Here is a 14,271-nt window from a genome sequence, read left to right as displayed (position 1 = left end):
ACTTTACTTGCGTCACTTATCACACATTTTTTAACATTGTTCGTTCTAGCACTCACCATACAATGTTGCTGCTTGAATCCTTGGCTTCAACACAAACCGGTCTTTTATCGGTCTCCCCAACTCACCAGCTGTGTTGATTTCAATGAAGCTGCTTTTTTCTTGGAGCCAAGGACCTTACCATGGTGACTGGTGCTTCTCCCCACCTTGATTATTGACGCGGGAGGGCACCGGGTATCTCCGACACACAATGCAGGATTCTTCAGCCTGGTTTCCTGGTTGTTAGCTTTCTATTCTTGAGGTTTCTGGAAAGTAACGGTTCCTCATCGAAAAGGTCAAGTGAACTTCCCTCCTTGTGATCCCCTTCTGTTTTGCCGTCTTTCTTCTCTCGTTCAGCTGCCGTCTCGAAACTGCTTTTTCCTTGTGTGCTTTGCCTTGCTCAGAGTGTGCTCTTGTGCTCTGCCTTTTATCCACATAACTAATGTGCTACCATATTTCATGCTTACAAAGCTTTAATTTCAAATTCTAATGCTACTTATGAAAAAAATTGTTCGACTTATTTCTGTCTGCCCATCTTGAACCCGGCATGTATATCTCTATTATGTCATGAATTTGGTCTTTTTATGATATCTTGTTGAATGGGTTTGACAATGATTACCAGCCTTGAGAAAGACCATTTGGTCGAAAAAAGGTGTCAGCTGGATCGTGCTTACTCCAATTAAAGAACATTTCTTTACAAGACTTGACACAACAATTTATTATTGCTGATGTATTGCACTGTAATATTATTAATGGCATACTCAAATGAATAATCCCCACCATTGGGAAGTACAATTGACTGTAACAGTACAACTAATTGTAGGTGAGCGCAGACAATTGGTCTAACAACCTTGTGGAAAATAAAATAGCCTGCAGGGAAAAGAGTAGGAAAAAGTCCTTGTCCTGCTACGCCCCAGCATTCTGGGACAACATCCTAGTGGCAATCAGGATCACTCCAACACTCGTACAGTTCCAGAAAGAACTGACAACCCTGCTCTTCAATGAATTTCTAGGTGCAACTTAGGTAACTCTGACCCCCAGTTCTACCACTGACCTGGACCCATTGTAAACTGCCCCCCTGTTCCTTGAACTCTTGTAAGGCGCTCTGTTCTTCTCGAGTTAGGTTTGCGCTATATAAAACCCAAATATAAATACAGTTTAGGCAATCTTGCTGCATGTATGATCTGTATCTCCCAAAAGTGAAGCCAGGCTGCTCTGTCATGATTTACCAGTGAGAGTTTGGAAATACGGTGGTGATTTTGTACACATACACTGACAGTTGGTCTTCATGAACACTTCATTTGAAGGATTCAGGAAAAATTTCCTGGCATTCTGCTTTTTCTATGCTTATCCATGGTCTCGAGGTAGAAATTGCTAACCAAATCAAAGTGCACCATCATCAGTGTTGTTGCTATAATTTAGTCGCAGCCAGGGAAGGGAGCTGAGCCAATCAGGTGGCTTGAACAGCGGGGGAGAATACAGATTCTCAGCTCGCTGTTTCCAGCCACATGAGGCCCTTCCCGGGTGGCGCCATATTTTATTTTTATGTTGGGAGGCAACAGGGAGCCTCTCCCTGTTGCCCCTCCACTGCCTCACCCCCACCCCAAACACCCCATACCCTTCCTCACACCCTGACTCCTTCCCCACTTACCTGCTGGACCAGGGATTTATGCTCGGATCCCGGCGCTCCTCCTGTCTCCCAGCTGCGATAGAAATGGAAAAGGGAATTTGTCCCTTTTTCCTATGGTGGCAGCCATCTTGTGCCCGCCCCCTTTGGGAGATTGGTGTTGCTTGCGCAGCCAATTTCCTGAGAGAAAAAAAATGATTTGCACCCCGGATAAACCCTGGGGTGCGAATGGCTTTCACCCCCACTGTAGGGGGCGTACATGGCTCTTAACGGCCCACAGCCCTGGCTGAGGCCCTCGCTTTGCTTGGGCCTAGCTGAACTCGGCCTGGCCGGCCCTTAAAATCCCATGTCCGCCCCGCACTTCGGGGGTGAAAGCCATAAAGACCTGTAGATTTATTGCAATAGGTCATTTGCAGTTCACAACTCCTATATTAACACCTACTTTTTAATCCCCTTTTAACAAGCTCTAGAGATTGATTTACTATTGATGACCTCTGGCGATTAAAGAAAACCCCGGGTTTCTCTCCCAGTTTTTTTCTGTCTGTTTGGAAATCACTTTAGAATACTGGGCAGTTGTGTAAACATATATGAAAATTTGTTCACTATTCTCTTTATATCTCAGCATGCAAAGGCTTATCAATGTGGCAGCAGTATAAATAGAAAAACCTTGGTTGGGGCCTAAATGAATACAGTTTACATGTATATTCTGGGTACACTGCAAGACAAAGGAGTTATGTTTGAATGACATTCAGTGAAATTTCCCCAAAACAGAAAAATTGTGTCTCGGACTGAGGAGGCTTCTAGCACTAAACCAGTAGTGCAATGTGTTCTGCGTATCGACTCTCCTTCAACTGCCTCTCAGGAACTATTCCTGGTTCACCATTTTGGGCTAATTTGTACTACTTTGCATTTTCATGTCTAGGTCTGCCCGATATGCACATGTCTTTTGTATAAAACATCCCAAGGAAACCCTGAGGATAGTTCCACAGGGACCTAAAGAATTAATTTCTTTATCAAGCGTTCTTGGAACATCAGCTCAGTGTTTTGCTTTCCGCAGTCGTATTTGCGTTTGGGAACAAACAGCAATAAGCAGCCTTAAAACTCTGTATGTCATCACTCATGAATGCAACTATCTAGCATTTTGGGTGCACTTGGAGTGATCTGCAAATTACATCAATTCTAACAGCACAGATGCACAAACACACATTCATTCATATACACCCATGGATCCACGACCTCAGAAGAATGGTCCTTCTGTTTAAAGGTGCACCATCAACACATGAATAACTGTTTCGGGTGAAAAAGCCCCCTTGCAAGATGTTCTCCACTGGGCACCTCTCAGTGTTGCTGCTGAAGTCCACGAAGGCTGTGCAGATGTGGCACTGTATCTTTGGAACAGCGGATCCGACACATGTCCTGTAACAATGTTGACATGGCTGAGGGCCACGGGAGGGTTTCATTATGGGGGCCTGGCCAGGGAACTGTTAAAGCAGGCACAGAACTAGGGTCTGCAGAAGAGCCCAGAGAAAAATACTTGGGGAAGTGGAAAGGGGAATGCTGGATACAATGGGCATGTGGGGTCCCTCAAAAGAAAAAAAAAACACTAGGTGGGTAAGAGGCAGGGAAGCAAACTAGGGGAAGAGTTTCAGGCTGTGTTATACATGCAGCGTTACCTTAGTGGCAAAAATTGCTTTTCTGTTCACAAAGCTTCAATTAGCTTATGACAACTACACTTTAGTTCCTGAATTTCTTCGTTAGTTCATCAAGTCCGTGATCGCTTATAAATGCTTTGTCAATCATGAATTCACCATTGCTCTCCTTCCACAAAATGGTGGTAAAGCTACCACCAGTCATAAATGGAAAATATTTAAGTGCAAAATTTACTCCTCCGATTGATCACCGGAGATAACTTTAAAGAGAATGAACAACACATTCCTAACAGTGGTTGATGCCTTTTTGTCAGCAAATCCTACTTAAGAGTAAAATAAGGCACCTTATAATAGCAATAACTGCTCTAAAATGTACAGTCACATGTTGGAGGCTCTACTGTCTAGACTGCTGGGTTGGTTCTTAACAGCATGAGTGAAAACTGAACACACTGTGGAATGAGGGATGGTAGCAGACAACGCCAAACATTCCCAAACACATCTGTGGAAGGGACGGCTCCACATAGCCACAGCAGTGTGAAGTAGAGGAGGTTGGGCTGATTCAGTTTTCTCCTGCTTTTTGAACCCAAGAAATTCATGTGGCGAAGTCTAAGCTGAACAATCGTGAGGGTGGGGCAGCAGATCCAGAGATCAGCAGGCAGGCATAAAATAGCAGTTATAAATAATACGTTTTTGGGAATATCATTTGTATTTTTGTCCTCTCATCACCTCATTGAATTTACTCATATGTTTAAAAATATTGTTCTCATCTTTTTCTCAGGAATTGGGTTTCAGTGGGCATTTCCTCCACAAAAAAAGCACACAGATTACACAACTTTAACACCATGTCATAAGTGTATTTTTAGGGTTGATTGTGTTGACACGCTTGCAGTCTTCCCATAACATATGCAATCTGTGCCAGCGAGGAAAATGTGTTATTCACCATTTTCATACTTGCTGGTAGCCTATGCAAGTGTAGGAAGACTTTGCAAATTATTATAACATATGCAACCTGACATTTCAGTGAAAGATAAAGGAAAATGGAGATGAACTATAAAATACATAGGGACTATGGTACCTTTTATTAGACGTAAGCACAGGGCTTACACTAACAGCAGTGACAGAGTCAGAAACATCTAGCACCGAAGATGCAGGCCTGATGGATCCCAATACATTCAGCTCAGTTGCATCCCCAGAGCCATGTTCACCCCATACAATAACCTAGAAGAAACAAGAGAAGAAGAAACAAGAGAAACAGTCAAAGACTAGCAATGGAGAAAAAGAAGTTATAATCCGATAGACACTTAAACTATCCTTTTTATTGGTGACCAAAACAGTGCTCCTGGCTCTCACTTCATGGTGTGCTTAAAAAGTTGCTTCATAGTTATGAAAACAATTTGTCTTGCAAAAAATGTAATAGACGCTCTCATTAAAATAAAACACATACAAAACATCTTTTATATGAAATTACAGGAATATGCTCGTTCTCCATTTGCATATGGATGAAGTTATTTGTCAGTATTGTGACAGGGTCAGGTACATGACCTTGTCAAGAGGGGATGGGGACTCTTGTCAACCTGGAAAAGGAGGTCAACTACAGGGGTTCCCAAAGCCAGTCCTGCTCCAGAGGTGTTCTGTGGGAGTTGGGTGGACCCCATTCTCTGTCCCTTTTACCTGTGCTTCGATGAAACTGTCAAGTACCAGAGACTTGTTCTCCATCATGTTTCGCATAATGCATGCCATTGGTCTTTTTCTCTTCCATCGGACCTGCATGCTTAATGGTGGAATGCCGAACCGTCATCTCACTAGAGAGCGAGGCGGCAACAGGCAAAGCAGATGAGGCGTGTCGTGCAAGTCTCACCAGCAATGTGCACTCTCATGCTAAATGAAGCACAAACTCCAGAAATTACTTGTTTCAGCAGGTTACCTTTTCCAAAACCCAGAGGACCTATGCATGAAAAGTGGGTGGGGCTTAACGCTGGTTATGTGTTTTGACCACTGTAGCGTGGCCCCTGGCGGAAAGGAAGCCAGTAGTTGTCTTGGGGAACCAGCTGATGGCAGAAACAAGGGGAGGATAAAAGGGTGAGATGTAACTGGGCTAGTCAGGGTTGTTTGGGTAAGGTCAAGAGCGGAGAAGGTGGAATTAAGAGACCAGGCACAGGAATGATGGCGCAGGGAAGCATGGAGGAGAATTATCAAGAACGTTTGGAAGATTAGGTATTGGTTGCTGAGAGAAAGTGGTATTTGGGTGGGAGAGTGAGTTTAAGGTGAGTGAGTGAGATTAAGGGAGAGTGGAGGAGGTGTGATAGTGATTTAGAAGAATGACAGGGTGAAAGAAAGGTGACCGTGGTCAAGGAGCGGGAGCAGAGTATAGTAGTGAGTGCTGGGAGGGGAGTGTAGTAGAGGGTGGTGAGAGGGCAGTGCCATAGAGAGTAGTGGAAAGACTGTAGTAATGGGTTGTGGAAGGCGAGAGTGTAGGAGAGAGTAGTGGGAGGAGCGAGTTGTAGCGGGTTGTGGAAGGGGAGAGTAGTGGGAAGTGGTAGTGGGAGAGTTAGATCTGAGGCATACAGAGAGTAAAATTGGAGGGACAGAAGATGGACTGAGGGTTGGAGGGGAGAGGCAGTGGAGGAATAGCAGAGAGGGGAGGAGGTGAAGGGAAAGGAGACAGAGCGAAGTACTTGGTGAGGTGTACAAGGACGTGAGAGAAAAGGGCAACAGGAGCCTGTGTATTTGGAAGGCAGCTAACCCAGTTGAAAAATCTTTGTGATTTTTGTGGGACCCTTGGATAGGATTCCCACAGGAATTCCCAAATGTAGTTAGAGAAAGAAGGTGTTTGCCCTTAGGCGTTCACAACATGCCAGGCAGTATGTTAGACATTAGCGGTTACTACTGTCTATTGACAACCTTGTAGTTTAGAGACTCCTGTATGAAGAAGGGGAATACCCATGGAAGATGAGAGAGGGACAGCCTTTAGTGAACCCCTTTAAGGAAACTTCAATAAAAACCCTTGAACCTTCTCTGTGAGTTGGTGTGTTCTTGCGACAGTATATTCATGTTGTAGTTATCTTTCCACTGCTTTGTGAATGGTGGTTGAAAAATGGTGGCTAATATACAGCCATGTTTAGTATTTTGTTTAAGGCAGAGAATGGAACAGGGTATATGTACACATAACAAATACGCATTTCTTTTTCTGATGACTTCAGAACAGTGTCTGAAGGAATGGATTAACTAAACATCCATGTCGTTTATAACAAATGTGTATGGTTAGCCAGTGACAAAGCTGAAAGTTTGGCACTACATTCCAACCACAATTAGCGCCTCTCAAAAAGACACTTTGTAAACTACAAGTGGTTCAGAACGGGCCATCAAAATCATCTCTGGGATGAAAAATGTTTAGCATGGATACAAACTGCTGTAAATGGGAACGCTTAAAACTAATTTGATCGCTGTATGGTCTTGGCCAAACAGAATACTTATCTGATGGGCAGGAGAGCAATGAGAACAAAAAGACAAAAAACTAAACCCAGGTATTCAGTAACATATTAAAAACTGCATGCAATGCAAACAAAAGCCATAATTAGGAATTTTGAGGTTTTTGGTTTTATTTCACAGGATATGTGTTTATTGAAGTGGTGCTGCTGATAAATGACTCCCCTCTCGCTAATTCTCTTCCTGATGGATTAGTCAGTCCTCTCACAAATTCCTCATCTGTGTTATTCTAGCTCTATCGGCAGCACAGCTCTACCCAGCACCACTGAGCTCTCCACAATGAACATGACGTCGGACTCAGAGCCAGTACATATGGAGCCGCCATGCCCCATGACCTTGGTTTATGCTTTTTACTCAACAGCTAAGAAGGGACGACCGAAGAGATGTGGTGAACCAGCTATCTGCCATTAAAGACCTCAGCATCCAAAGCCGCTACTCACTGGAATGTCTAACAGGAATTCAGAGAAAGATACGCCATGAAAAAATGCTAACATATTTAGAGAGCGCCTTTAGACAACAGGTTTGAATCCTTGAAGGGAAATCCCTAATTCAGTCCACAGACCCCTTCAACAGCAGTGCTTGTAAAGGACAACACTTTTCTCTCTCGCCTCTGCAGCTGTAGCATTTAAGAAGAGAACAGTTTCCTTCCCACTTTCCAAAGGAAAGAAAACGAGTTTGAACAGATGGGAACTTTAATACAGGTTTTCTTGCACCTTATGATGGCCTTCCAAACACCAGAAACCCACAAAACGAACTTCCTTGCAGAGGGACAGCCAGGAGGTAAAAGAGTAAAAGAGCAGCAGTTAAACACCAACTCCAGCACTGGAAACAAACAAAGAATTCGAAAATGGCGGCTAGCCTTTTAAAGACTTCCTTTGCCTGGCCTGGACTAGACAACCAGTTATCCAATCAATTTTAACGTTTGCCTCAGCCAATGGGAGGAGGGTTAGAACCTTAAAACTGAGGCTATGAATCACAAACAGTGTCTCTGTGCTGGGTGCTGAGTAGAGGAGGTTGCTGGGTAGCTGGAGAGCGCCAGAGAAGGGGAGCCCCTTGAACCCAGAAGGGGTGTGCTCTAGTGAGGAAGACGAGAGTCACTGGAACCCCAGTTAAAGGCGTATCAAGAGGGGACAGGGATCAAAAGGCATGCCAAGACAAGATAAGGTTAACTGTTAATTTTATTTGGGGTTAACTTATATAGAATGGACAAAAAGAATAAACAAGGAAGTACCACAACTCAAAATCAAGGGCCTCTTACACCCGAAGCTAATCCGTTTGAGGGTTTGTGGTTCTCACCCACCCCTCACACCATTTCCCTGGGAGGATCTGAGTCACTATCTGTTGTGAGTCTCCTGAGTTGCCAAAGACTTCTTCTGATCAACTGACAGTTGTATGCACTGGGAGATCCAGAACCATTCTTCTAAGGCACATTTGGTTGTGGGTTGTTGTGGTTCTAGAACATTTCTTACAAGGTTCTTTTTGGCTTTTGCTCATTATTTTAATATATCAGGTTGTTAGGGAAGGTGCAAGTCAGGTTTCAGGAATAGCCATGGAGGAGTGTCTTGTTAGAAGCTGTTCTCCCTGGACCTTTCTAATCCTTCTTTTCCTGGTCTTGGCCCCCTCCTTCAGCTCTCTACTTCTCTCCCTGCCTGAGGCTCATTTCTCCTTTGGCCTCTAGGCCATGCCACGCCATCTTGGTGTGCTGGAATCTTCCTCACCTGGCTACCTACTACTCTCCTCCTGATGTTCTCTGATTTTTGCCTCTCACTTGTCTGCCACCGCCCCCTTTCCTCACCAACATCTTCCTACTGACTCTCTCCTACCACCTCTTTCTGTTCTCTCTCCCATCACATCCTTCTGATGTCCACCAACCACTACCTTATGTTTCTCTTGTGCAAGCTCCTCTTTATTTTCTACGACCACCTCTGTCTCCCCCTCTCAGCAGCAGTCTTAACTCCTTGTCCATTTCCGTGGAGCTCTCTAGCCTCAGTCTAAACTTTTCTAATCACAAGTCTTCTCCTGTGGCACTCCAACCTTTTTCTGATTGTTTCCCACCTCCTCCAGATCTCCTCTTCAAACCTCTTTGCCAACCCCAGTATCTCCATAGCCAACTTGTAGTGAACTGAATAGCAAACGTATTGGTTCAGCCAAAAATCAAATATTTAATCAAGTATTTGTCTGGAGCTGAACACGAAGGCCAATATTTGAGTTATAAATGACATGGTATGATATGATATGGCATTTGTAACGCGCCTATACACAAGTGTTTCAAGGCGCGACGAGGCAGGGAGGGGGGAACAAGGGGAAGACAGACAACGATCCTACTAGGCCAGGTGTCATTCAGACCGCGCAGTGCAGGGGGAAGGGAAAAAGTGCAAGGGGAAGGGGGAGGAATAAATAAATCAGGTTTCAAATTCAGAAAACACTTTAAAAAAAAAAAAAACTAAAAATAACTGTTAAATGTTCTATGTTTCATTTATTTATATTCATTTTAATTAACCTATCATCATTATTTAAAGCATACAAACCAAAAAAGAACAGATTAACAAAAAAGCAGTTACCAAATGTAGAGAAGGATGTTGCTTATGCAAAACCAGTGCTACTCAAAGTAGCATGCTTCACGGACGCAAAGGCGGTAGGTTGCAATGAACAACATGGTAATTGCAATCGCCATTGTGAATCACACACATTGCAATCTCGTGAGAGTTGTAAGGTAGCTTAAGTGGAAAGTGAGTTAAAAACATTCCTTGCAGATCACACAGAAATACGTAAATGGTTTCTGTCTGCTCATGCAGGACACAAGTAGAGTGCACACGTGAGGAGAGTGGTCTTCTCTCCAGCCTATTTTTCCCCCCTTCATACGCATAATGAGGGCGAGCACACTCCCAGAGAGCTGATAGGGTTGGAGCAGAGGTAGTCACACATAGGAAAGCTGGACATATGAAACTCCCAAACCCCACCAGTTCTAAAAAAGGCACTTAGTTTTTGGGCAGACACCTAATTCCACTAAATATGAATCCAAATCCTCTTACTCCTCCTCCTTCCACACTAGATGATGCAAGGCTCTGTGGCCTTTTGGACGCCTCACACTCTTAAACCAGCCACCCAACAACCCAGCAGGTACAGTGCTATCTATCTGCCTATACAGAAAATTGCTCTCAGTCTTGCAAATTCCAACCTTCCTCTGCACCTACTAATATTACCAAAAGAGCACGATTCTCTGACTATGTCCTATACAAACTCATACCTATCTACTTATACTCCCTCTGGCAGACTGGCACAGAGGAGAACTGGAGCGATTTCCCAACATAATGGTCCGCTGAGAGGTCTCATTGGCGGGGGGCATGTCACTCTGCCTAACACATATTATTGACTGCATCAGCCATATTGGTCCCCACTACCTATTGTAACTATATATTAAGAGACTACCGTTATCATGGGGAGTTCATTTCCCCCTCCCCCAATTAAAGCACCACACAATATATCACTTGTCTGATTCAATCTCGCCCTGTCTATGACTTGTATGGAGCTGTGTAGATCCCCCCAACCCCCCCCGTGCCACCAATAAGCCAAGAACCAGGTCTGGGTACAGAAGGAATATATATTTATTAATTGATAGGTTCAATGAATATGTGCACACGCCACCTTCTCTGTGGCACAAAACAAAGATTCAATACAAAAACTCACTTTTTGGGATTTCACTTTTGGGTCACAAAAAATCTCTCATCAGGGTCACTTTCTCACTCCCAGGAGAGAATGTGCATTTTTCAATTAGGAACTACACTTTGTTTCATTTAGCAAAGCACTTCTCTACACAACACCAGAAACCCAGACATTCAGCACCCCTCTGCTTAAAGGCCAGGTCTGAGGAATGGTGACATTTAGGAATTTTGTTTTTAGACAAGGACACCCCCTTCCCTTTAGGGAATTCTGGGGTGGACAAGGAAAATAGGTGTACCCGATTACATTAACAGACTATAGTTTTTAATTGCACTGGGAGTGAGATTGTTTATTTAGAATGTTAACCAATTCATCCCGTATCCTTTGACTGAAGGGGAATTCATTGAATTATTATCTATTAAAATATATTAAGGGTCTACACATCCATATTCCCCACCTACTAATTAAGGGGAAGGTATTAAATCAAACTGCACCCCACATCCTTAGTTCTGTTGGACAAGCTGCTTACATTGAACATCTCTGTTTTTGGTGTGCAGGAAAGACATCAGTATTTCAAGACCCTCTCTTGGGGAAGCACAGGTCAGGCACTTCAGTCATGGATAGCCACCAGCATGCATCCCTCTATTCTGCACTCCTTGAAAATATCCCAGTCTCTTTAGTCTTTCCCAATTGCTGTCTCCCGGGCAATGTTAAGTCTGCAGCATGTTTTCAATAGTTGCACCCAGATGATTTTGGGCAGCTCTCCCCTCTCTGGCTTGTGCATCCACTTTTTAAACTCAAAACCACACCTCTGAAATATTTAAATTAGAAGGTGTTAGCTTATTAGCCCTACATTTTTACTGAATGCCTAAGGTCCTCTCGAACCCCAAGGCCCAACCCCTCTCTGTGGATAGGCCCCTGGGAGTTATGTAGGTGAAATTATGGGAGGGATGAATCCCTCCAATTGATTTTTCAGGGTACACCTTTCAGTTTTTTAACCTAAATGTAACTACATGGCAACTTGCTTAATTTTAAACATAAACCTAACAACATATTTTGTGAAGGCATCATTGAGTAGACACAGACAAAAGATTCAAATCAATTTTCAAACGTTTTATTGAACTTAAAATATAGGATGGAGTAAGGCCTAACTTGCCCTATGCTAAGGTGGGATTGCCCTGCCTAAAGAAAACTAAGGATAGGCTGCGTCAGGATGTCCAAATCAAATTTCGGTCTGTGTCCAAAACCTATACTTGCCCGCACAACTAACTGTATACAATGTGTAGGGATGTCAGCATCAAATAAATAGTGTTCACAAAAAGGTTCAATCAAAGCTCCTTCCAGCTCTTGGGTTAGGATCAGCTTCCCCAAGTTCAAAATAGTTCACAAAATATTGGGGTTCCCTTCCCAAGAGTTCAAATCATCCAGTTTTCAAAATTAACACAGTTCTTTGTTATACTTCCAATCTCCTTTAAGTTCAATACCTTGCATCAGTTTGCTTAGACAGTTCTATTTCTTAACTTAAATAGGTCACAAAATATTGGGGCTCTCCCTTCCCCCAAGAATCCAAATAGACCAGCTTTAAAAAATAACAGTTCTTTGGGAGACTTCTCAGTTCCTTTAAGATCAATAACTTGTACCAGTTTGCTCAGGCAGTTCTGTTTCTTAACTTCAGTTTCCCATATAAAGCTTTTGCAAAACATAAGCTTCTTTAAACATACCTTCATTGGCTTCTTCCATATAGGGCACTTGGTCTAGGCACAGTTGTCGGACCACACGGTCCACCCATTACAGGTCATGCAACTGATACTCCTCCTTACAGTTTCATCAACCATTGCCCACTGTTTCCATCTGACAATGATGTTTAGTTGATTCCTCAGTGTCACACTCTTCAGACACTGTCCAGTGACTTGCTTAGCCACCACGCTCTGTTATTCTTTCCTCTGGCTCTTGACAACAGAGGTTTCCTCTTAACTTGCAATTCCTGGGCCACTCTTGGCTTTGGGCCAATACTTGAGTTCTCCTTGTTATACACTTCTTGGCATTCTCTTGATGTTGCCCATATTTGTTTCATGGGCCCCTCCTAGATTTGGACCAATAATTGGTTTCTCACTTTCGCTGCATTCTTGGTATTCTTTTGGCTTTGTCAATAGTTGTTTCAAACACTATAGTCCTTAATGTCTGTTCATGTAATACTTTGCTTTCACTCCATTTTTGAGTATTCAGTTTGCTTTTTACTCTATGCAGCATTCAAAAGTGGTTTCAATCAGTTTCAGTTCATTCGGTATCTCATAAGTGTTTTCTCCAGCTTTCAAAAGTACTTATTACTTTCAGTTTGTTCAGCAAATCGCAATGGACATTGTTATGTGTTACCGGAGCACCCTGGTATAAGTGTGTATCTGAGTTACACTCACGCGTCGCATACGGCAGCGTCATTCTCCTTGGCGTCCTTCACGACTGGCTTCTCCAGGCTTCTTCTGCTCCCGTCTTCCCCAGACTCAGCTTCTTCCTTGCAGCATCCTCCGAGCGCACCACTCGCTCTCCTGGCATCCCGCGGTGGCGGCTGGAGACAATGGGAATTCCACAGCTTCTGCTAAGCAGACCTGCTCCGGCGGGTAACCCTCAAACAGCCCACCATGGCCTCAGTGTCCCTTTCCCCTGCACTACAACACTCCATCCACCTGGGTCTCCAGCTTCCTTTCCTCCAGCCCGTCTGCCGTCTCTCAAAACGACAGGCATTTTATATCCAGCAGGTGTGCTAAGTGACCCCAGGTGTGGGTCACCGAGTTCTCATGCCTGGCTACGGAGAACTCCATTAGGCAGACATGCCTGGTTGTTCTGCTGGTATGCCTCCATAGCCCTCTTCCTCGTTTCAGTACCAGAGTGGTGTTTGAAACAGTCTGATTTAATAAAAGGAGCATGTATACCTCTGTTTTGTCTCTGATATGTGTGGGTATCAGTAAAATGAGGATGTGCCCTCCTAGTTAATCTCTTTGTTGTCCCAGTACTAAGGTGTTGTTTCTGGGGACAGTTTGGAAGGAGGAAAAGGGAAAGGGTTGACAATATCCCACAAAGGCTTTAAGGAAAGATGGCTCATAAGGGAAAGTGGGATCCTGTGTCTCACCTAAGGACATCCTCTCCCCACTCCCTAAATTCCCTCTACCCAGGTGATCCTCCCTCACATATCCACCCCCAGGGTCGGGATCCAAAAGCAATGGCATTTCCCTAGCCACCAGAGAGTAGGATCCTGTGGAAAAAGAAGTTAGGATGACCTCATGTTCCTCACAATATATATTTGAGTTCCTCTCATCATGCCGCTCGGAATTAACTAACTCCCATCTCAGCAGGTCATTGAGACTGAGACTAGCACCATAAAGGAGCGCTCTGTGGATCTGCAGGGATTTTACCTGCACAATTGACCCTGCACTGGACAGATCAGACGGAAAGCACAGGAAACCAGCACTACCGGCGAAAGCGCTGAGCATACTGCTGCAGGATTTGGGGCTGAGAGACATCTGGGGCAGGTGCATGGGGATCAGAGGAGCTACTCTTACTATTCAAGTCTGCACGATGTGCACACCCACATTGACTACATGTCTACGGGAGCTGAGTCCTTAGGCATATTTGTTGCAGCCGAGTACAGGGCGAGGGTCCTGTCGGAACATGCGCCGCTGGTTGTGACATGGCAAAGAGCAAATCTCAGACCCCCCCCCAATCCCGACATGGAGACTAAGAGCAGAACGACCAACGGGGTGGGAGAGGGAACTCACTGAGCTTAGACCAAAGAATATTGCAGATTGGGAACGGTTGGGC

General features: G+C 44.2%; 1 protein-coding gene across 2 annotated transcripts in view; it reads right to left on the bottom strand.

The window, feature by feature from the left end:
• ELP2 (elongator acetyltransferase complex subunit 2) overlaps nt 1-14,271 on the bottom strand; it is a 1,316,635-nt gene that overhangs the window by 83,926 nt on the left and 1,218,438 nt on the right. For both annotated transcript variants that reach the window (XM_069620606.1, XM_069620607.1), the window contains exon 20: nt 4,388-4,530. In XM_069620606.1, coding sequence (XP_069476707.1) covers nt 4,388-4,530 — 143 coding nt within the window. The remainder of the gene's footprint in view (nt 1-4,387; nt 4,531-14,271) is intronic.

Source organism: Ambystoma mexicanum, chromosome 5q, assembly GCF_040938575.1.
Source record: "Ambystoma mexicanum isolate Mex_15411 chromosome 5q, UKY_AmexF1_1, whole genome shotgun sequence".
In the NCBI taxonomy this organism is placed as follows: Eukaryota; Metazoa; Chordata; class Amphibia; order Caudata; family Ambystomatidae; genus Ambystoma; species Ambystoma mexicanum.
The sequence above is the reverse complement of the archived record's forward strand: the minus strand, read 5'-3'. Positions and strand labels throughout refer to the sequence as shown.